Source organism: Mytilus trossulus, chromosome 11 (genome assembly GCF_036588685.1).
Source record: "Mytilus trossulus isolate FHL-02 chromosome 11, PNRI_Mtr1.1.1.hap1, whole genome shotgun sequence".
NCBI lineage: Eukaryota > Metazoa > Mollusca > Bivalvia > Mytilida > Mytilidae > Mytilus > Mytilus trossulus.
This window is the reverse complement of record NC_086383.1, coordinates 7,199,642-7,225,963: the sequence shown is the minus strand read 5'-3', so window position 1 is coordinate 7,225,963 and position 26,322 is coordinate 7,199,642. Positions and strand designations below refer to the sequence as shown.

The 26,322-nt window shown below is 31.5% G+C and overlaps 1 protein-coding gene across 1 annotated transcript in view; it reads right to left on the bottom strand.

Moving 5' to 3' along the window:
* Window positions 1-26,322, bottom strand: part of LOC134689676 (uncharacterized) — a 70,105-nt gene that overhangs the window by 28,211 nt on the left and 15,572 nt on the right. Inside the window, exons 2-5 of the mRNA XM_063549642.1 lie at window positions 23,697-23,827; window positions 20,844-22,037; window positions 16,212-16,284; window positions 3,647-3,761 (exon numbers count right to left, since the gene is read on the bottom strand). Coding sequence (XP_063405712.1) covers window positions 3,647-3,761; window positions 16,212-16,284; window positions 20,844-22,037; window positions 23,697-23,827 — 1,513 coding nt within the window. The remainder of the gene's footprint in view (window positions 1-3,646; window positions 3,762-16,211; window positions 16,285-20,843; window positions 22,038-23,696; window positions 23,828-26,322) is intronic.

Sequence of the window (26,322 nt, the reverse complement as noted above, 5' to 3'; positions counted from 1 at the left end):
GTTTATGTTATAAGTGAAGTGTCTTCCTTTATAGATGTTGATAGTTATTAAAGGTGCCAGTTTTTATAATTTGATACACCAGACATTCGTCTACATAAGACTCATCAGTGACGCTCAGTTCAAAATAGTTATAAAGCCAAACAAGTACAAAGTTGAAGAGCATTGAGGACACAAAATTCAAAAAGGTTGTGCCAAATACGGGTAAGGTAATCCATGCCTTGGATAAGAAAATCCTTATAACTTCTAAAAATTCATTCTATTGCAAACAGTAAATTTTAAATGACCATATAATTGATATTCATGTCAACATCGAAGTGCTGACTACTTGGCTGGTGATACACTCGGAGAGGAAACGTCCACCAGCAATGACATCGACCCAGTGGTGTAAAAAGTTATCAAAGGTACCAGCCTTGATTGTTCCTTGCATCAAGATATACTTCTTCATTCACAGTGCACCGAAATTTAACACGATAAATGCATAAATGCCGTTGACTTATTAATTAAAACAAATGTTGGTCATTTAATTCATATCAAATGAGATATTGATTATGAACAGAATACTGTTCACCTGAATTCTTTTTTGTTAAACATAACAAAGGTTCTTACTTAGGACATATGTAAACAAATGTAGCAGGATTGAACGTTGAAAAAGGCACACACCTTTATCATACCCTGGACCGGTAGTATAACATTACAACAACAAAAGAAGACCCAACATAATATATCAATGGAAATGGCTCAATCAAGAGGAAATATTAACAAAACAAGTAAAAATGCTCTGAGCGATAAAAGAAAGAAGATCTATGACACAATATAAATACAATATGTAAAACAAAGTAAAAAAAGACAACAAAACTAAGCGAAACATGTTCTGAAAGTATCTTTAACCTGTATTGTTTTATTGACGAATATTGGCATTTACAGTTACTTTTTTTTTTATTTCAAAATATTTCTAAATCTTAATAAAAGAAGTTTAACATCACATATATGTCATTCTTTTTCAAACCATCTGAAGTATAATTAAGACACTTGTCAGTTGTTATTAGAATGTCTAAACCCAATTGGAATATATGATATAACCCAGAGATGCTTTATTCTACAAAATATCTTAGAACATGTAGTTAAGTAAGGACAACATATAAGACACCATAACTGATTAGAAATTTAATTAAAATCCCAGATGTTCTTTTTGTCGTCTTTTGATTTTGCTTTTTTTGTGATCTGCTTATTATTCTTTGTGATTTTGATTCCTTTGTAGTTATAATAAGAGTCAGCACTAAGAACTCATTTCAGAATAAGATTATGTAGTCAAATACTTATAACACCAATAACTCTTTCTAAAAGTCAACAGGTACCGCAAGTGGTTTGGAAAAATAAAATTGCAGTCTTCAAAACAATCTAAGGAAAACTATGGCCTCGGACTATTCATGTTACAGAATGGACACTTGAAATTTAGTTTACAATTAAAAATTCAATAATTAGAAAGCTTATCTAAATATTTCTCTCAAAAATTAAACGTTTCATCCATTAAAGTTTTGTTTTCTCTATCGTTTACCCAGTAACATACCTTATTTTTCATAACATTTCTAGCTGCCCTATTTTGTCATTTGTTTGTTTAAGCTCTCAAAGAAAATGTGAAAATCCTTCCATGGCTATGTCAATTTTTAAAGATTATAGGTAAACTATCAAAGGTAAAAAGCTCAAATGTATTTCTAATCTTGATTTGAGCGGAATATCATTATATATTGGAATGGGATTATTAAAGGTACAAAACGTGTTTTTTTTTCTACAATGAATTCTACATAGACTCTTTTTGTGCTTCTTGTATTTAAAAAAAATGATGTGGTATGATTGCCAATCAGACCACAACTCTCCCAAAAGACCAAAATGAAACCGACATTAACAACCATACGTCACTGTACGGCCTTCAACAATGAACAAAGCCCTTACCTAATAGTCAGCTATAAAAAGCCCAGATATGACAATGTAAATAAAAGCAACAGAACCTGTTCGAAGGTCATAAATCGGTTGAGAGAAAACAAATCCGGGTTAAAAACTAAAACTGAGGTAAACACATCAACTATAAGAGGAAAATAACGAAACAACAGAAATACACAAAAAAAAAAAAAAAAACGACAATGCAACACACAAAGAAACGAAGTATGCCATTTTCACAATTTTGACTGCTGTACCCTTAATTGTGACAATTTTATCTATTTTGTCTTTTTGTTTTGTTCACATATCGTTGTCAATATTATGGAATTTGATGCAGCTGTCATACAAGTGAGAGGTTAAGCTAGTTATAAATCCAGGTTTTATCCACCATTTTTAACGTAAGAAAATGCCTGTACCAAGTCAGGAATAGGACATTTGTTATCCACTCGTTTTATGTGTTTGTGTAGACGAAACGCGCGTCTGGCGTTTTGATATATAATCCTGGTACCTTTGATAACTTTTTACACCACTTGGTCGATGCCCCTGCTGGTTGGCGTTTCGTCTCCGAGCGTATCACCAGCCCAGTAGTCAGCACTTCAGTGTTGACATGAATATCAATTATATGGTCATTTTAATAAATTTCCTGTAGCAAAACTTTGAATTTTTCGAAAAACTAAGGATTTTCTTATCCCAGGGATAGATTATCTTAGCCGTATTTGACACAACTTTTTGGAATGCTTTGCCCTCAATGCTCTTAAACTTTGTACTTGTTTGAATTTTATAACTATTTTGATCTGAGCTTCACTGGTGAGGGTTATGTAGACGAAACGCTTGACTGGATTATTAAATTTAAAACCTAGTACCTTTGATAACTATTTGAGCTTTTCATTTTGCCATTTGATTTCTTCTCGGAATTTGGTTATTTGTGACTTAACTTTTTTCACATTTTGGTTTATTCTCTTTAATTGCTTCATATTTTCTTTATCTTATTGCACAGTATAATTATTCAGAAAGTGAGATGAACAAAGGTGTCGGTCAAATAAAGTCCTTCATACAAATATATGATCAAGATGACTGAAATCGACTGTATATTTTTTTTGCAAATTCAAGTACAATACAATCTGTCTTGTGATCTCAGATTTGTGGATACCAGATTTCCATGCGAACTGATAATTTACCGTCAATTTCCCTTTCTGATTGTCACATTTGTCAGGAAAATGGCAATTGTTACATTATAGTTCGTTTCTGGGTGTGTTACGTTTCGGTGTTGTGTCTCTGTTGTGTCGTAGTTCTCTTACATGTATATTTGATTCGTTTCCTTCAGGTTTAGTTTGCAACCCGGATTTGTTTTTTTCTCTATCGATTTATGAATTTTGAACAGCAGTATACTACTGTTGCCTTTATTTCGAACCGAGAACTGACTTGCATGGTTGATGATGCCTGCATAACAGGGTTCACTGTCCTATCGTCTTGCCCGCTCTCCTTAGTTTTTAAGTAAATGCGATATCCTCAGGGTTTGTTTTAGAATTGATTTGTATTTTCTAAGTTGATTTATCAGATTTGAATGTCGGTATAACAAAGTTGCAAATACAAAAGAGACATTGCATAATTTTCATTTGTCCATGTCGATAAACTATTTTTGCCTTTAATTCAAAATAAAAATTCAAACCCTTTAAAAAATACATTTTTCTGAACAAACCGTTGGTATTACCTTGTCTGTCCAAAATATCTTAAGTGTTCTGTCTGTACAAACCATTCCCTGTTCTCTGTCTGAACAAACCGTTGTGTGTCTTCTTTAAGTTTGTCTTTCAATTTCTTTATACGATCTGTAGTGACAACAAAACAACCGTTACTGTACTACTGAATACATAATTCAAATGAAAAATGCACCTTTCACAATTCAGCCATTTTGTAAGGTGTGTAGCTCTATCAAGTATTCTGTGAGCTTGATTACTAGATATATGCAATTTATCATTTCGCATGTTAAGGACGAAATGTTAAAAAGTAAAAATTATCGACATGTCATTCTCAAATAAAAGCAGAATTATCTGCTTTCAGCAAAAAGGGGGCACCCCGGACAACAATAACAAACAGTTGAAATTCTGATCCTCAAACTTAAACATTACAAAACTTGAAATGGGAAAAGACTTACAGAGATTTGCACCATAACCATTTTTTAGAGGTATAAAGAAAGGGGAAAACAGTTATTTTTGTTTTTGTTTTTGTTATTTTTGTTTGTTATAAAACTATATTTTGTTTTAATATACAAAGGGCTGGGGAAGAGAGACACCCACTGTATTTTTGTTAATTAATTTACTTAATTAGAATTTTATTACCATGAAACGGGAGAACTCGGGTTGTTATGGGTTAAACGGTTCGAAAAAAACATTTTTATGTCACTTTCATTTCTCTCTACTTATTTGTACTTTATTTTTTTATTTTGCTCTGGATATGTTTATTGACTGTATAATTTTAGATCATTCATCCGTTACAATTGTAAGTGATATAAAATATGGGTAGTTTGAAAATTGGTTGCATCAATTGTAGAGGCCTGTCTTCTGATAAAGTTAAAAGAAGAGATATATTTAGTTAATGTAGAGAAAATTATGATATGGTTTTCTTGGTAGATACTCACTGTAAAAAAGAACTTGAAAAGTATTGGCAAGCAGAATGGGGGTATAAAATAATATTTGGGTCGCATACCACGAGCAGTAGAGGCGTGGCTATCTTGTTTAAAAGCACTTTTTCTTTTGAAATTTTTGGACAGAAAGTGGATCAAGACGGGAACTATGCAATTCTAGACATAAAAATGTTCAATCTTAGAATGACATAGCAGTGGTATATGGACCCAATGAGGACAAACCCGTTTTTTATGAAATACTCCAAAGAGATATTGAAAATTTTGGTAATACTTCAGTAATAGTGGGGGGGGGGGGGGGGTGATTGGAATTTACCACAAAATTATGATATGGATACTTTAAATTATTTTCATAAAAATAATCCTAAAGCTCAAAAAAAGGTTAATGAAATGATGTCAGAAATAGATCTGGTTGATGTTTATAGGGAATTATACCCAGAGAAAAAGAGCTTTTCAACCACTGATAACCTCGTGTGATATTGGTGTTGCATATAGGTCTGATCACTCACCCGTATCTCTGTCCATTCAATTTAAAACAAATGAAAAAGGCAAAGGGACGTGGAAATTTAATAATGCTTTATTATACGACAAAGAATTTATTGCTAATACTAAAAGTTGTATTGCTGATTGTATTGATCAATATAAAAATAGTTGATTCTGAAAATAGGGAAGAAATAGAATTTTCCATTTCAGACCAACTGTTTTGGGAAACATTAAAACTGATGATACGAGGAAAAACAATTTCTTATTCATGAGGAAAGACAATTTCTTATTCATCTTTTAAAAAGAAAGAACGCAGTAGGGAAGAAGAAGAACTAGAAAGTCAATTAAACAATTTGAACAATAATGAAAATATCAATGATAAAAGGGGAGAAATTACACGTATTGAACTTCAGTTAAGGTCGTTAAGAGAATATAGAATACAAGGGGCAATAATGAGAGCAAAAGCAAAATGGCAAATAGAAGGACAGAGAAGTACAAAATATTTCTGTAATCTAGAGAAAAGAAATTATATTGACAAAGTAATACAAAAATTAACTTTAGATAAAGGTGAAACTATCACTGATCAAGCAAAAATTCGTGCGGAACAAAAGTTATATTATGAGAATATATATTCATCCAAGAAAACACTTATAAATAATACACACAGAGCTAATTTCTTTTCTCTGGAAACACCATTTATCAAAATTCTCTCTGATGAACAAAATATTAATTTAGAGGGGGAACTAAAAAGCTCAGAAATTCATAATGCATTAAAAAATATGAAAAATGGAAAATCTCCTGGTCTGGATGGTTTTACAACTGAGTTTTATAAAAAAAAATTGGCACGACATTAATCCTTTCCTACTGCGTTCTTTTAAAGAAGCATTTCAAGAAGATAAATTATCAATTTCACAAACACAAGGTGTTATCACCTGTCTACCCAAAGATGGTAAACCAAAACATTTTCTAAAAAATTGGCGACCTATTTCACTACTTAATGTAGACTATAAAATAGTATTAACATGTATTGCAAATAGAATTAAAAAAGTCCTTGATCACCTGATTTGTGAAACTCAAACTGGCTTTATGAAAGGCAGATATATTGGTGAGTGTACAAGACTTATATATGACCTCTTGAAAAAAATAGATGACGAAGATATTCCTGGCTTGCTTGTCTTGTTGGACATTGAAAAAGCTTTCGACTCTCTTGAGTGGAACTTTATACGCGAAAACTTGAAATTTCGAGGTTTTGGTGACACAATAGTGAAATGGTTCACAACCCTTTACTACAATTCAAAAAGCTGCATTCAAAATAATGGCTATCTATCTGAATTTTTTGTAATAGAGAGGGGGATACGACAAGGGGATCCATTGTCTCCCTATCTTTTTATTTTATGTTTGGAACTGCTTAGTGCATCAATAAAATATGACAACAACATTAATGGTATAAAGATTAAAAATTCTGAATTTTTACTCAGTCAGTATGCTGATGATTCGACTTTGATCCTGGATGATAGTGAAGAATCTCTCAACAGTGTTCTAAATAAGACAGACTTGTTTTACTCGTGTTCTGGTTTGAAGGCTAATTTTGAAAAAAAACAAGTTATATGGATTGGGGCAAAAAGGGGCTGTGGCGAGGAGCTAAACACAAATAAAACAATAATATGGAACCACTCAGGAAATTTCAAACTCCTAAGCATTCAATATTGTTTGTCAAAAGTTGATATATGTGTTGATAATTATTTAGAAAAAATTCAAAAAGTAAAAACTCTTTTAAGTGACTGGTCATTCAGAAATATTACTATATATGGGAAAATTGTAGTTGTGAAAACTCTCACCCTACCAATTCTAATTCAATGTTTTACTGTTTTACCAGATCCATCCCCAGATATATTAAAACAGATACAAGCTATGCTATACAGATTTGTGTGGTATGGTAAAGGGGACAAAATTAAAAAAAAATATACTTATCTCAAATTACGAGGATGGTGGTGTAAAAATGCCACATATTGAATCATTTATATAATCACTTAAGTTATCCTGGGTTAAAAAAGTTTTAGACCCCACAACTTACTCCTCATGGAAGGTTCTATTGGTAGATCACCTTGAACTGAATGGTGGAGAAAATATGTGGCATTTATCAAATGTAATTTCATCATGGGCCTCATTGAGTGAACCTCTGACCACAGCCCCAAGTGATATCTTGTCTCAACCATTGTTTTTAAATGAAAATATTATGATTGATGGAAAAACAGCTTTTTATAAAAATTGGATACAGATTAATGTATTTTTCATAAATGATCTCATCAAGGAAAATGGAGAATTTTACAATTATGATGAATTTATAAGAAATTATAATATAAAAACAACTTTCTTAGAGTTCTATGGACTAATCTTGGCACAACCAAAGGAATGGAAGAATCTTATTCATTCTCAAGTATTTCTCAAACTAAATACTGTCAGTCACAAAAGTGTTACTGCCATAAAAACGGTTGATAAAGTATCAAAACATTTGTATAAAATTTTTCTAGATAAAATAAAGGAAATCCCATCACGCATACAAGAGAAATGGAAAATAAAATTGGGAATAGATATTGTGGCCGAAGAATGGAATTATTTTTTTGTCTTCCTTTACTTATAACTGAAGATCCCACATTAAGAGCATTTCAAAACAGATTACTCCATAGAATTCTAGGAACAAATACTTTACTTATGAAGTGTAAATATAGTGAAACAGAACTGTGCACTTTTTGTACAGAAACTAAAGAAACATACATACACCTCTTTTTTTAATGTAGATATGTTCGAACATTCTGGATTAATTTTTTTCGAAAGTTAGAAGATGTATGTAATGTAAGCTTTCTCTCAACCTTATCAAATATAATCTTGGGTGTTAAATATCATCTATTTAAAGATATTCTTAATACATGTATTCTGATATTGAAGAGATATGTTTATTTATGTAGAGTTAGATTTACAGTCCCATCTGTTGCTGAAGCAATTGAATGGCTTAAATATTATTATAGGGTTGACATGGTCTCTATGAATTTGTGCTCTACCAATAAAGCAATAAGAATAAAAGAAAAATGGTCAAACATTGATAATATTATTAAGAAATAGAGCTCAATGCAGATGTATTCTGTATTCTGTTACTGACTTTGTATTTTATAGTTTGTAACAAGTATGGTTAACTATATGTTTAGGATTTATAGCAGAATAATGTGTTTGTGCATCTTTATTTGTAGATGAGATTTGAAAATGATATGAAAAAATAAAATATATATTACAAAAAAAAAAAGTAAAAGTCTATTTTGTTATCGCTTGTTCTGTGTATCAATTAAAAAATAAAGTCAAATCACAAAAATACTGAACTCAAAGGAAAATCAAATCCGAAAGTCCCAAATCACATGGCAAAATCAAATGACAAAGCATATAAAAAACGAATGGACAACAACTGTCCTATTCCTGACTTGGTACAGGCATTTTCAAATGTAGAAAATGGTGGATTACACCTGGTTTTATAGCACTTAACCTCTCACTTTGTACGACAGTCTCACCAAATTCCGTTATATTTGTTAGACTCAGATCGACGTCCGGCCTCTAATCGACGTCCATTCCTCAAATCGACGTCCAAATCTGACGTCACATATCCAAATCGACGTCCAATATTTTTATACTCTAATCGGACGTAATGTATTGCCAAAACGACGTCCGATTGATTGTAGCAATCCATGTTCAATATCAATCAAAAATAAGTTATTAGAACACACCCGCGAAATCGCGGGCATTCAGAGCGTAGTTGAAAGTATGTAAAGTGTTGTTGGAAGAATTTTGTAAAATATTAAATGACTGGAGAATTTCAGGAAAGTATCAAAAGTCATAGGTACTTGGGGACAGGAAAATGTTTTGGTTGTCTATTAATTTCAATATCTAGGATGATATGAACATTCAATTAATGAGCCTGTAATCTAGTGGTTGTCGTTTGTTTATGTTTTACATATTTGTTTTTCGTTCATTTTTTTGTACATAAATACGGCCGCTAGTTTTCTAGTTTGAATATGTGTTACATTGTCATTTCGGGGCCTTTTATAGCCGACAATGCGATATGGGCTTTGCTAGTTGTTGAAGGCCGTACGGTGACCTATAGTTGTAAATTTCTGTGTCATTTTGGTCTTTTGCGGAGGGTTGTCTCAACATGCATATGGCAATCATACCACATCTTCTTTTTTTGTAATCAATTATTTGTTGTAAAAGATTTAATGACTGGAGAATTTCAGAAAAGGTATCAAAAGTTCACATGAATAATTTTAGCACTTATCTGTATGATCCTGTATATTATGAACATGTATTACTATATAAATAAAGTTTACTAATCGATCGGTGGTCATTGATATATCATACAGACCCTCTCTATTTAATAAACTCTGTGACCGCCGTGGATAGTGAACTTGAAAATGATAGCAGATAGAATTCTGAAAATACACTTTATTCGTAGTATATTTTATGTTCAAAGTATACAGAAAAACGCACACCGGAAGTATAATCTGACTTACAATTTCGTCCAATGACGAAAACAATATCCGGATGCCTTTTTTCTCGTTTTTCTCCCAAAATTACTCAATCTGAATAATCATATGAATGGATGACAAATGCGACTATGCACTGTACCTATAGCACACAGAGGCATGTTGATTAATTTATTGGGGAAAGAAGAGAAGCGACACACAATATGAGGTCTTCTCGTTTAATAGTATAGACTAGACTTAGTTTACACTTATACATATACATGCTTTGTAGGGTTCTTATGACAACTAAATTTTCAAACATTTATACATACTTTTCATATACATTTCTTCAACCAGAAAACATGCATATTAATGTTTATCTTGAAAAAAAGTTCTCCTCTTATATTTAATGCGTTTCCCTCGATTTTAGTTTGTTACCCCGATTTTGTTTTTGTCCATGGATTTATGAGTTTTGAACAGCAGTATACTACTGTTGCCTTTATTTAACACAATTGATACCCATAATAGTGTGTCATTCCTATTCATAATAATAAATTAACTGCATGTAAATGTATGGCAATTAGTAAGCAACCCAACGACAAAGAAAACCAAACGAAATCTAGGAGCTTTATTCAGTCTTCAACAATAGACAAACTAAAGAAGCACAGCTAATTGTTTGAGAGTATTATAATTTGGACTCTGTAAGGTTTTTTTCCCAACCAATTTCTTGAGTTTTACACCTGGAGTGAAACGTAAACGCAAGAAATTGGCATTATATTTTATGTTGTGCTGTTACACCGCTATTTTAGGTTAATTGCGGTGCTCACTCACATATTTAACCCTAACATATTCTGTTCGGGCCTGAAGTGCAGTGGTTTTCGATGGTTTATGTCTGTCATATTTGTTTTTCGGAAATTTTTTTAATAAAGAAGACTGTGTATTTTCTAGTTTGAATTGTTTACATTATATATGTCGTAGCCTTTTATAGCCTTTGTGGTATGGATTTTTTTTTATCATTGTTGAAAGCCGTATGGTGTATAATTGCTCACATTCATTTTATTTGAACTCTGGTGTATCAACAGTTGTCCCTCTGAAAATCATACCAATCTCTAAAATTTAAAAATTGATATCACGACCTGTTTACATACTAAGTCTATGTAATAATTTGAAAGAAAAAAAAAACACCACACATTTCTTTTTTTTTAAAGAGATCTTATTTGTCTCACATAAAATGTTTAAAGGTTTAAACGATCAGCTGATATCGGTTCACTTCAGTTTTGTATGCTGTGTCCAAAACGGACGTTGATTAGAGAAGCTCAAAATAGGACGTCGATTACAGAATGCCAAAAAAAAAATGGACGTCGATGAGATAGGCATAAAATTGGCCGTCGATTTGGAATGTTATTTTATTGGGACGTCACATTTGGACGTCGATTTGGGGTACGGACGTCGATTAGAGACCGGACGTCGATCCGAGTCTTACATATTTACAATGATGAGTGAACTAAACAGACATAATAAATGAAATAGTCAAAATATGGGTACAGCATCGTGTTACAATTTAAAAAAAAAAGCAATTGCGCGTGTATGACGTCAAAAAATATATACGTCACATATTTTTGTCGTTCAATGTTTATACAAACAACTCTAAATTTTAACATGGGCAATGTTAGCATACAGGGTTAAAAAATCAAAAAGTATGTAAGAACTAATTTCAGAAATAGACCGAGATTTGAAATAGTCCAAAAGTTCTATAGAATATACCGGTATAAGAATCAACAAATGGTTTATTCCACTACGTAATTGAATAATTTTGACGTTTGTTATATTAATAATAGAACAAAGACAAATGAAAAAACAATATAACACGTTGTTAAAATGATAAACAACGTCAGTACGCAGAATCTATACATCAAGACCATCCTGTATTATTTGTGAAGTTGATACGGAATATTTATCAACAAGGTCTTGGTACATTCCGATGAACTTTTTAAAAATAAAAGACGAGACGTTCTTTGACATCCCCCTGGTTCATCAACTTTCTGCTCAGACACTGATGACGTTTTACAAAGTCTGAGTAGGAGCTACAAGCTCTTGAATATCGAATGAGTTGGGAAATGTATATCCATTATGCAGGTGAAGTTGTATTATTGCTACTCAAGTGGGGGGAATTCATAATTTCAAAATTAAAATCGTCTTGTTTGTCATATATTCTGGTAGTGAGATGATGGTATAAGTCAAATTCGAGATATGTCTAAAAATGAGGCGGGGGCAGCCGTGTCTGTTGTTTCTTTAATTGCTAGTTCTGGGGGATATATTAATGGAACACAATCAGAAAAGTTCGGATTGTTTATGGACAGAACATCATCAAAGATACGAGGCTAATAATTGGAATATCAGACGCTTGATTCGTCAGTAGCACTAGAATAACATCAACAAAAAGGCCAAATAGTGCTCGTAGTTCAGATCATAACAAAACAAAAATCTAGAAATTGGATCTGAACAACATGTCTTCTTTTGTAACTAACTCCTTCCTAATTTTTTGTGCTAATGAAACAACGTTCTATCCAAATCACAATTTGTAAAAGTAATCCATTAATGGTCAAATTACAGCCTTCAACACGAAGCTTTGGCTCACACCAACCAACAAGCTACAAAGATCCCCACAAATGACTAGTGTAAAATCATTCAAAAAGAAAAATCAGCAGCCTAATCTATACCAAAAACAAAAAAATAGAAACACCCACAAACCACAACTACAAACCACAGCCACTGACAAACATGTCTCTGACTAGGACAGGTGCAAAAAAAAAATGCAGAGGCCTTGGTTTAACCTAACATGAAATAGTAGTGTAACATCAAAACATAGAACGACACACTATGAAATATCAATTAAAATGGCATAACTAAATTGAAAGATATATTAACAATAACAAGTAAACATAAACTGAACAAAATAATTTGATCTATGATACAATGAAAATACAAAATCAATATAAAAAAGGGGGAATGAGAGTTTTAACAAAGCCAGAAAGACAACCATGACATTACAAAATGCTGTTAAATGTAATAACGCTCATAAGTTAATGAAAAGTTGTAAAAAGTACATGGAGTATTTGAATATTTTTTTCAAATACATAAATTTGTTGTTTAAAGTACGAGAATAAAGTTAATATTTTACTGTTATACTAAATACTAATTAAGGGTGGTATATACTTAAAATACTAGTAGTCTGACTAGATATAACACATAATAAGTAAACATTTATTACTAGAAATACATTAAAAATATATCAACAGGTCAAATTAATACGAGAGTACGATATGAGAACTTACAGTTACTGAGCTCTAGTTAAAAGCCCAAAACAATCAATAATAATAAATCATGCATCAGAGGCTAGTTTAGATCATATTTGATGTGGAGCATGGCACATACGTAACATAATCATCGTTTTACGACAGACGCATCATAGTTGATATGCTACTATACATCATTTACTGTGTTACAATCTGCTGATGTTAGCCATATTACTCGACACACAAAAGGTATGTGTTTAAATGGGTACGAAGTCCCCTTTTACGGTAAAAAAATAATAAAAAAGAAAACAAAAATCGGAGAATATTTCCCGATTTTTTTCATTCTACTAATGAACTCAAAATCGTTAACTCTTTTTTCAGACATTTTTAGATCCCAGCATCTGCGCGGAAATTAACTTCCTTTTTCCGGTCTTGTTTGCATGAGACTTTGATTAAAATATATATATATTTATCAGTCTAGTAAAATATAGGAAGGAACTCAATACCATAATCCTTTTTAATAATTGCTTGGTATGAAAAAATCGTTACCTGATGCCAGCGTGTATTGGTTACATTGAATATGACGTCATAACTTAAATAAAGTCACAACTAAATCCCTAACAACAGAACCAAAATCGGAAACGTAGTGTAGTTCTCTTTTTTTTTAACATGGTTGAATAACAGACTTCGTCCCCTTTCACAGGTTATGGTTGCCTCATAATATAACATAGAAAACACGTTCAATCTCGCCTCATTCTGTATGTGCCTATCCATATATAATCAGAATTCTTTAATTTAGTGTTTGTCGTTTGTTGATGTCTATCGTATTTGTTTTTCGTTTATAGGTCTATAGATCAGGCCGTTTTCTCGTTTTAATTGTTTTACATATATTTCATTTCGGGGCCTTTAGATTTATATCTTTCTTTGCTATATGGCTTTTGTTTATTATTAAAGGCCGTGAGCTACGGAAGCCGATAAGGGCCATTCAAAAAAAATAAATTATGTCGTAATTTCGACATAACATGTCGTAAAAACGATATCACTGTGTCGTAATTTCGACATAACATGTCGTAATAACGACATAACTATGTCGTAATTTTGACATAACATGTCGTAATAACGACATTTCTATGTCGTTATAACGACATAGCTATGTCGTAATAACGACATCGCTATATATGTAAAGGAATATGTATTATGATTGCCAAGAGACTAAAAGCGCAGAAATAAACAACTATAGGTCATCTTAATACCCTCAATAATGAGAAAAGCCCCTGCATAGTCAGCTTTAAAAGAGGGACGAAAGATACCAAAGGGAGAGTTCCCGAAATGCTGTGTGACAGACAGTGTTATTAACTAATTCCCCTTGGTTAAACTCCAAATTTCATATTTAATGTATTTCATTGTTAGATAATTTATATGAAGCTTAATAAGTATATATTTGTTAAATTGCATAGCTTTTGCTATTTGAATTCATTGGTTAAATATATTTATTTATATTGTAAAGTTTAATATTTGCATCGTCGCAAAATCTTTGGTTACCTTCTGTGAGAATCTAATAACATTGACTCTAATGGGATAACCGTTTCGTTGGAAACAGAAGACACGGCTTTTTGACATTGGCTCCATATCAAATTTGATAGTACACGAGCAGCATCACTGGTGCGTCATGTTTAGGAGATATGATTACCCACCCTCCAAAGCACCTAGGGTAACCCATAGTTTTGGATTTGGATTGCTGCCTAATCTTTAGTTTTCTATGTTGTGTCATGTGTACTGTTGTTTGTCTGTTTATCTTTTTTCATTTATAGCCATGGCATTGTCAGGTGTTTTTTTTATATTTAAAGACAGGACTGAGGACTAACATTCGGTACAACTATGGCAAGACAAGGATTCCCCCCTCTAGCCCGATTAGGTTAGCGCATATGCTGCATGCCTTCATACTAAGGTGTTATTGAAGTGTTGAATGATTCATTTCTATTTTTCTTTGGCTGGTGATGATAAAAGTTGTATTTTGTTGATTAAATTATGTATTGTTTTCTGTTTTTGGTTTTAATTTACTTAAGAATTGAATGCTCCTTTTTTGTAACTTTATTGGGGTGTAAAAACGTTGACCAAAGTTCAATTTGTTTCATTCTAATAATGTGCGCACGGTCAACGCCTTTTCAACACTAATGTGAAAAGCCGCTGCAAAGTCAGCTAAAAAAGAGGGACGAAATGTACCAGAGGGAGAGTCCCCGAAATGACAGCTGTTTACAAAATTTAGTCAAACGAGTAAAAATAACGGTTTTAATAATGTTTAAACAAAAACCGAAAAACGAATATGTGACACAAAAACAAATGACAACCACTGAATTACAGACTCCTGACTGCTATGTGATATAAATAACGACAACCGTATAGTTTAACTTTTCACTTTTTGAAGGGATAGGAATTTCAAAATGGTCGTCAGTGAAGGCAAAGTTTGTAGCGTATCTTTTTATTTTTAGAGTAATGAACACTATGTGCAATCAAGCTCAATTAAAGTTATACACTTGGACCTCAGACTTGCACATATCAGAACTTTATATATATTATCAAATAAAATGAGACCCAGTTGAATAGGGGAGCAAGTCAAGCTCCTTGGAGCCTCTAATTATGTTTGGTATGTACAGATTTCTGTTAATTATGAAGTCCTGCATTTTCACTACAGGTTCTGAATATGATTAATTTTAAGCTTTTCCCAATGAAGACTATGTTAATTTTTGGACTCATAGTGATCAGACACACGGATCGCTGTACCTTCATTTGTACACACTTGAATATTAATGTACTACTGATGTTTGAGGGAAATTATTACTGCATTGCTATTGTTGATTCCTATTGATACACTATAAGGTTGTCGAAATTATAATATAGCGGCCAGTTTGTAAACAGATGTGTACGGAAACGGCGGATGCAAGATGTAGAAACCCTATAATATATCTAGGTAAATGAAAAGAAAAAAGTTCTGCGTCATTTAGTCTCTTGCCAATCATAATACATATTCTTTTACATATATTGCGATGTTGTTATTACGACATAGCTATGTCGTTATTACGACATGTTATGTCGAAATTACGACATAGCGATGTCGTTTTTACGACATGTTATGTCGAAATTACGACATAGCGATGTCGTTTTTACGACATGTTATGTCGAAATTACGACATGTTATGTCGTAATTACGACATAAATTTTTTTTTTGAATGGCCCTTATCGGTTTCCGTAGTGAGCTAACTTATAGTTAACAACTTTTTTTATTGTTTTAGTCTCTGTTGTAGTGGTGTCTCATTGTAAATCATACTTCATTATCTTTATTTTTATATGAGTTACCAATGGTCTTCCTTGGAATCAGGTCATCCTGTCTAGAATTTGTTTTATCCTCATCGATAAGAGTTTGTTTTTCCTATAAATAAAAATATAAAAACAATCTATCTAAATACAATCAAGATATTACACTAAATTGAGTAGCTACATTTAACGTACCATAAAGATTTTTTTACTATGATCTGTACAACATTTTTTACAAGAGCGTGAAACAAATCTAAACAGAAACTTCAAATACTATATCATTAGATAAATTGATCACGTGTTAGTGTATCTGATCAATAAGAAGGAACATACTTCCTGATAAAAGAATAGTATTTTGATAATGAAGTTAAATAAAGAAAGTACAATTGTTTGTCTTTCAATTTAATGAACGAAATGAACAGATAGTAAAATGTACTAACTGTAAAAGGCATAACATTTTATATTCAAAACGTTACTGGAACTGCAGTGGAGCAGGAATCAATCAGGCAATTTTAACAAGAAAAATGATTACTGTCAACAATTTTACATAGGTTCCTCCATTAGCCTGGAAATTTCATGGTCAGTCACAAAGGAGTAGGGGCTATAATGGCCTAAAATGGCCCCAGATTTACAAGATAATAAAAATTCGAACAGAGCAGATTTTTCTCCATAAACTATTAGAATATGAGTCAATGATTTAAAAAAAATGTTTTTATCTAACAAAAAAATGTTCAATGACGTCACAATGGTAGGTGCAAATGACGTCATAATTGGGAAAATAAGCAAAAATACAGAAATTTGGATGTTTTTTCTAAATTTTTACCACCGCACCATGCTTGCACCAATTAGAAATTTTAACATTTTGACAAGTTCATATATATCAAACTTTGGATAAAATATTTTTTTGGTGCAAGGTTGGTGCGATAGTTTATTTTATAATTTTCATAGCCAATCTGAGCAATAAAAAGCTGAAATATGCCGTTCAAATTGGACATATTCATCTGACAAAGCCTAGTTTATACATTCGAATCTTATGCCTATAGGAACTTTTTTTTTTTGGTTAAGAATGTAACATGTATTCCTTATTTCCATAAGTATATGTCTTTAAAAAATATGAAAGCAATAAACTACATGTGTAAGGGAGTCAATAACAACTTTGAGAAAAAAAATTTTTAATTCTGAAATTTTAGATAGACAAATATATAACAACATCTGTAGATTTCTTATGTTTCTGCTTATTATCAATTCAAAATCTAGTGTTTGACTGGGGCAATCTTCTCTCTCTGGTATTAGGGTCGGATCCATGATTTATGTTAGGAAAGGGGGGGGGGGGGCGAAATTTAAAAGATTATTTTGCTTAAATTCACATAATTGGCAAGAATCACGAAATTTATTTTGAAAATGAAACTACCTATATTCCAATTGGATGTGTCTTTGTTGGTAATGAGCATAGAGAAAACGTTCTAGAAAATTTGATGGTAAGAGAACAGAAACGGCATATGGGAGACTATCCATATACCCGTACATACATGCATAATATATATATGGTTATTTGACCTTCCCATGCATAGAAACAAGTGCCTAAAGTCTGTAAGCAACTGACATGTCTGTAACCTTTTTAAAGGTCATGTTTTGAATAGTTTTATAATCATGTGTAAAAATAATGTGTAATTATAAAAATTTGTAAGGGTTCCGCGGAACCCAGTGTCTCGCCTACTTTTGCTGTAAATCGCAGGCTCAACATAAAGGAGGGAAAAAATCAATAAAAATAATCCTTTTGATTGTAAGAAGCATCTGTCCAAGTTTGGTAAAAATGTAGGATAGTTAATGAATCTAATTAATGTTTTGAAAACTTAAACTGCAGACTGTATGTAATGTTAACTGGAAGAAAATCTAAGTCCCTTTAAAAGTAAAATACAGAAAAAATGGAAATATCTTTTAACAAAATTTACTTCTGGATACTATCTTATGATCATAAATAAGCTTCTGTCCAAGTTTGGTACAAACCCAGCTAGTTTAAGAAAGTTATTAAATTTTTAAAAACTTTAACCACAGAGTAAATGTAATGTTTCTCTGTAGAAAAACTAAGTCCATTTAAAAGTAAAATACGGAAAAAATGGATTTATTTTTTTACAAAATTTACTTCTGGATACTATCTTATGATCATAAACAAGCTTTTGTCCAAGTTTGGTACAAACAAAGGATAGTTTAAGAAAGTTATTAAAATTCTAAAAACTTTAACCACAGAGTGAATGTAATGTTTCCCCGCAGAAAAAACTAAGTCCATTTATAAGTAAAATACGGAAAAAATGGAATTTTATTTTTACAACTTTTCTTCTGGATACTATCTTATGATCATACACAAGCTTCTGTCCAAGTTTGGTAGAAATCCAGTGTAGTTTAAGAAAGTTATTAAAATTTCAAAAACTTTAACCACAGAGTGAATATTTGTGGACGCCGCCTACGACGACGCCGACGGAAAGTAGGATCGCTTAGTCTCGCTTTTTCGACTAAAGTCGAAGGCTCGACAAAAATGGACCCAGTTTTGTTGTTATGCCCCATTTGTGGGCATTATGTTTTCTGGACTGTGGTCCATTTGTCTGTTGATCCGATCGTCCTTGTGTCCCACTTCAGGTTTAAGTTTTCGGTCAAGGTTGTTTAAGCTGACATCAGACTCAGACTTCTTTTGAACTAAGATTTACTGTGCGTATTGCTGTGTGTTTGATTTTTTTCTTCTTTGGCTAGAGGTAAATGAAGAGGGGGTTTAAGATCTTAAAATAACATGTGTAAGCCTCCGATTTTTGCACCTGTCCCAATTCAGGATTATCTGGCCTTTGTTAGTCTTGTGATTTGAGCATCCATGTACTCGGGGCACATTCTTGTTTTCAACTATTTTGATGTATATAAAATAAATATGTCATGATATTAATCACAGACCAAGTCATACGACACTGATATTAGTGAAGGCGAAAGATAAACTAGTAAACTTGACAAGAACTGCAATAAAACAAATAATATATATAATGAATATAGATTTTTTTTTTAAGAATACAGATTTATTTGAGATAGTAGCATGTACCAGTTTTTTAATGCTATAGAAAGATATGGTTATAAATCTGGACGTCTGAAATAGATAATAAAAATAAGATGAATTTCAAAAAGTCAACCCTAACGATCTTCTACATATGTCTAGAGGGGTGGGGTTGGGGTTTACTTCAATACTTAATTGATAAGGGTGCCGCTGTTTTGTTACCTCACACTGTTTTACATTTTGAAATATATATCCTTTCATATATTGCGAAGAAAAAAAAATCCTTTTCCCATATCAATTTGCTTTCATGTTGTTTTATGTAAAAAAAGGAATACTTAGTGTGAAAAGAAAAATATTAGTTGAAAAAGACAAAGCGGGAACACCAAACAAGTTGACAGTCAAAAAAGTTATGGGAATTTCGGTGTCCTTATCATATATATCTTATAGTTTTCTTAACTTTTTACTAATTTCAAGCTTAAAAAGGTGTACTATTCCAGAGGCACATCCTATCACCTTGTAAATAAAGGTCCCCCCCTTTTTACCCCAACCCCTACCTGAAACATAACTACTGTAATGGAAATACACGGACATTTGAAAACAACCTTTAAAGCAAGTGTCTTTATCTATTTATTTTAGATAATTAATATTAAGATTTCTTAACGCTAAATATGTGTTCTTGTCTTTATATTATTCTTCTTGTCGCTAATAAGTGAGACTCCACCCAGCACTAGATGCACAAATTGTATATATCAGCAATACCCGTTGTTTTGTTTGTTGATGTTTCAATATTGCTTTTCCAATTAACATTTACTTTGGAGTTTGTTACTTTTGACAATTTGCAACTTTAATTGCCTGTCTGTTGCAATATATTTGAAATTAAATCTTGTAAAATAGAAAACAAATTGCAGTTGCCATGGGCACAGATGTGTTGCTAGGGAGAAACAACAGTGAATTTGGCAAAAGTGTGCATTTAATGATGTAATATTTAAATAGTGTACAAGTGTAAAGTTCACTACATGCTTAAAACAGGTTTAATTTCAAATATAGATATATTAAAGCTGTATAATAATCATATTTGATGAGTTTAACTCCGCCATTATATTGGTTGCTAGGCAACAGAATAAACGAGCTAGACCCAAAATTCAATTATTTTCAGAAGGTCTATGGTATAGACTTACAACATGACAAATTAAATGAAATTTGGGGCTGGGGCCAAAAATGGCCCTTATAGCCCCTACTCCTTTCTTTGTAGAATCATTTCTACAGCATGGTTCTCTTATTGATACGATAGTGAATAATTGAAATAAAGTAGTTCAAAACAGGAGAATTTTCGGTAGTTCTCATAAAATCACTTAACGTGAGAGGGAAAATATCGGTTAGATAAAATCGCTTATAATATTTTTTTAACATATACTTAAATGATAAAAAATACGAAAAATATTCTAACACAAATTAAACACAAATAATATAAAAATATGAAAACTATTCTTACACAAATTCACAAATTTGATCTAAAAATAAAACAGGTTTTCCCAAAAAGTCACAAAACTATAATACTTTACAACATCGATAAGTGTGTCAAACGATAGATTATATTGATTATCACAATATATTTTTGCTTTAACTATCATTTTGAAACTTACCGCAGATCCATTCATCATCCAAGCCATATATATTTCTTCAGACCGATGTGCCATTTGATGCTCTTTACAGCTATACTCCGATACAGTTTTCAAGTATTCAAAGGATAGTGTATCTTTATGATAATCGCCTTTGCTGCATTTGAAATGCAGTGCATAAGATATCTTCAAATTATATCTATCTTTAATGACTTCTGTTTGTTTAATTAGATCTGCTCGAATATTGCTACAAATGTTTCTTAAGTCTTTGTCTTCAGTTGAAAACGATAATAGTTGAATAGCTATTGTATCAGTAGACATTGTAATCAAAAGCTTTTCACATTTTGACTTATTTATGTCAAATACACCTATTCCTCGAAATAAGGATGCCATCGACTTTGTTTCATTGCCGACTTCCATAGGTTTGTACCTACGGATAAACCATACGTAAAAATGATTAAAAAAGGCAGGTGGAAGAAATGCAAATTTCAGACAAAGCCAGGAAGTTCTCCTACATGTTAGTCCTTTCACACCAATCTTTTCGCACACCATATCAAACGGGACAGACGGCATCATACTTGGCATTATGTAGCATGCTTCTCCAATTTTTACTAATATGTCAAATTTTTCCATTACTTTTAACAAATTGTCTCTCTGACTTAAAAACCTACTTCCACCTTTTGATTTGAAGAGTTCCGTTATCAAATATGTACTTATTTGACCGTTCTGTTCAAATGTTTTCCAATCATCACAGTGCTGCAGTGAAGGAAGAATTCTATCTGACGCTAAACATCGAAATGCATCAACTAACCACTGCGGATTTAAAATGATGAAATCCGGAATATCATCAAAGAATATGATGTTTCCTACCTTATGCTGGAAACGAAGAAACACTTTCGCTTCTTTAATATCTGTCATTCCTATATCGGGATGTTTAGCTAACTTGACTATGTCGGACAACATCACGAAATCCTTCTCCTTCTTATTCGTTTCAACCAAATGCTCTAAAAGAATCCATTTCAACGGCATCAATTCACCCCAATTTTGCATCTGCTGTGCGGCTTCTGATATTTTCTCCCGTAATTTTTCAAATTGATCGTCGGAATCTTTCAAATTTGACACACAAAATATATCTCGCAAGTGATGATACTTGCTTTGATTTCCCAAAACCTCCCCTAGTTGAGCTTGAAGGACCTTCATTCTTTCTTCCAATTTTCCCTTAAAATAATAAAAAAAAAAAGTTATGACATAGTTATGATTCATGAGTCATTAAATCAGTTCTATAATTGATCTACCCACTGATATAGCACACATATTTATAAAATGAATCTAATACATATATATAAAAGTATGCAAGTAAGTTTCAGCTACAAAACTAAAAAAAAGAAGATACAATAGTTTAAGCAATCAAAAATATATAGAACAAAACAATCATACTTAAAACAAATGTATATCTTCTTTATTTTTGTACGTATGAAGCAACTAGAGTGAATGCAAAATTAAACAAAAGGAACAAAACAACTAATGTTTATAATTTTAAAATAAATTCAACTGATAAAAACAAAAATATATTAGTTCGACTTATTCATGTTATTACTTGTATTTTAAAGTTTACAGTCACCGAAATGAATTTGACAGTTTGTGTTTTTATTTTCATTTACCATGCAGAGAGTAAAATAACAAAAAATACCGGACTCAAAGGAAAATTGCAGAATAGGAAGATCAAATGCAACAAACGGCTGAAAACAACTCTCGAACAGTTATATTCGCATGTAGAAAAGGTTGACAAACCTGTCTTTTAGTTGTCTAGACCTCTCTTACGAATGCAATTTAATTCTTTTGTATTCTTTAAATCATTGCCAAATTTCAATTGAAATCATTTGTTTTCAATTGAATCAACTAAAACCTTGTTTTGTCAAATGGTATAATTAATAATTAAACTCATCATAGATACCAGGGTTAAATTAGGTATTTACACCAGACGCGCGTTTCGCCTACAAAAGACTCATCAGTTATGCTCGAATCCAAAAATGTTAAAAAGGCCCCAAAAAAGTACGACGAAGTTGAAGAGCATTGAGGACCAAAATTCCTAAAAGTTTTGCCAAATACAGCTAAGCCCTGTCGAGGAACTTTTCGTTGGAAAATAATGATATTCCCATGATTTCTCTTTCGCTTTTTTATATCTCCGAAAAGCATTATTAAGATTTAATATACATTGACAACTATAGTTGTACACAAATTCATGAAAAGTACTTCAATAAATTCCGTTTCGTAAAGATATGAGTTGAGACAGGATAATTTAAAATTATTCTTTTTTGACATTTTGAATTCAAATCCATGTTCTACTTTCATTGACAATCTACGAGTTCTTGTGAATATGAATGTTTAAAAGTTAATTTGTTGTGCATAGTTTTTTTTTTATTTGTGAGTGGTTTCTCTATTCTGATCACTTGCCTGTCAACAATGACATAAATAAATGTGAGGTTATACACTGCTTTGGAAAGGTTCGTTTTTATTCTATCACAATTGACTATTGTTGTCAAAGTTCTGTGAATCATTTAGGTATTCTGGCTTCCTATATGTATAGAAAGTGGTCGTCAATATATGGCATAAATTGCTGAAATTTGCGTTAAAAGCATCTATCAATCAACCAATCATTTAATTTGAAAAAAAACATACGTTACATTGACGATATTTCAAAACTAACAACACAGGCATTTGACTAAAATCGGCAGTTTGATATATTCCCAGCCTTCAATATGTGTTATTCTTCTTTGTGTCGAAATAATTGACAAACACTGTTTATTAACCATTTAGCTATTATTACTTTAGTAATATCAAATGAAACAAAAGATATTTATTGTTTATCAGTATTACCTTTTCATATTTATCCTTTCCAGTAAAGACAATAAAAATAGGAGGGTCAATGTGAAAGTTAACTGGTTTGTTTTTTGGTATTTCAGCTGTCCGATGGCAATGGATAGTATCAAACCAAAAATCGACATACCCTGTAACAAAAAAAAAATGTTTGATAGATACTTTGATAGGTATAAATTACATCAACATGATCAGGTCAAGAACAATAAAAAGTAAAATTACAAAAATACAGAACTAAGAGGAAAATCAAATCGGAAAGTCCCTACTCACATGGGAAAATCAAATGACAAAACACATCAAAAACGAATGGACAACAACTGTCATATTCCTGACTTGGTACTGGCATTTTAAAATGTAGAAAATGGTGGATTTAACCTGGTTGTATAGCGCTAGACCTCTCATTTTGTACGACAGTCTCACCAAATTCCGTTATATTTACAATGATGCGTGAACTCAACAGACATAATAAAAAGAATAGTCAAAATATTGGTACAGCAGTCATCATCGTGTTACAATTTTAAAAGAAACAATTTCGCGCGTTTGACGTCAGAAAATATTTACGTCACATTTTTTTGTCGTTCAATGTTTACACAAACACTTACAAATTTCACATGGAGAATGTAAGCATAAAGGGTTGAAAAATCAAAAGTATGTAAGAATTAATTTCAGAAATAGACAGATATTTAGAATAGTCAAAAGTTCTATAAGATTTATAAGAATCAACAAATGGTTCATTCCACTACGTAAATAAATAACTTTGACGTTTGTGGTTCCACGTATTTTCTAATTTATAATAGAAATATAACATAATGGCATATTATAGAACAACACCATACTGAAAGTATCTTTTAATGTACAAAGTCACGTTATAAGAACCAACGAAACATAAAAAAGTAATATACAAAATAGACCAGCAAAAATGAGAGATAATACAAACACATTGTCGGGATGTAAAAATACCGAGCAATGTGAATCAGTGCTATGTCTATTTTATATACAGGAACAATAAGGAAACTGTTCTATAACAGTCTAGATCTGCAGAGCAGTTCTCCTTACTACTTTATAATTCTTTGTAGATTTGCATGACCATTCACTTCGCAATGATTTAGTTTTTGACTTATTTGATTCGAATACCAAAAACGACAAATATTTTTCAGCCGAGACATTCGTTTTGAAAACAAATACTTCTTTTCTTTCTTTTCATTTTTTTCTTTTTTTTTCTTCGATTTCTTTGATTTGCTTACATTATTTGTTTTGTTTCATTTTATTAATTAATGACATTTAATTATCTTCTGTTATTTGTTTTATTTCTTGATCTATTCATGTCATTTCATGCCAATGCCATTGCCTTTTTATTTCATTTTATATTTGTTTTGTTTTTTATTTATAAATTATTTTTGTATGTTTTATTTATTTATTAAATTATTGATCTGTGTAAAAGCATATCTATATTTATTTCATTCTTTACACTTATTTCAATTAGTTATCACTTAACTCATTTTTTAAATGAATTTATGTCATGAACTTTTAAATTTATTTATTGATTTATCAATTATTTATTAATTAATTAATTAATTTATTCGTTCATTCATTCATTCATTTATTAATTAATCTAGTTGATTTTTTTATTCTGTTTATCTGTTCATTTTGTGTACTGCCATTGTTGTATTTATTTCATTCCTTACACTTTTATTTCGTTTAAAAAAAAATTTAATTCATTGTTTCATTTATTTTGTTTTATCTCAATAATATAATATTCAATATTACTCATATTACATATTTAGTTCGTAATGTTCAATTGATAGGTATCATTCTGTTTTTTTTTTCTTATTATTTGGGTATCTGTATGTGAAACTGAATTTTTTGATGAGTTCAATCTATAGACCAGAATACAAATTTATGACTAATATGATGTCAGAAACGTTTTACAAATCATAAATCTGTGGTAGTTTTTGTATTTTTTGCAAATCTTTGGCAGATTTTGAAATTGCGTAATTTTCCGGGGAAAGGGTAAATAATAAAAGAAGGACGAAAGACAGTCAAATTTCTAACGTTACAAACAATTGAAGACATATTGCATGCCCATCTCTGCTCACAAAAAACGTAAACGTTGATTCGAAAACTATTCAAGATGACGGTTGTAATAAATTTGACTTGAATCGTTTTAATAAAAATATTTATAAAGTAAATGCATGAAATATAGTTGGTGAAATCAAGGGTTAAAGTGGAAATGCTAATTTCCCGATGACACATCATTTCATTCATGAAGTTTGTAATAGTGTATTACACTTCTTCCGTGGTTTTATGGTCGTGATTACGATTTAGTATTGTTTAAACACCAAAGATCAAGGCACGAACAGTGTGAATTAATGAAAAAAAAACGAAAGTGAAATCAGGTGCTTCGAAAGAGCAAGAATTTCCATATCAGCATGCCGTACCAGTCGCTATGGTCAAACATAATGAACAAGCCGGTAGTAAGCAAATATAAGATTGAGAAAAACGATTTATGAGTACGACAACGAGAGAATATTCATAACCATTTTTGAAGTGGTCATTCAATTAAGGAGGGTGAAAGATACCAGTGGGACATTCAAACTCTTAGATAGAAAATAAAACACCAAGGCTA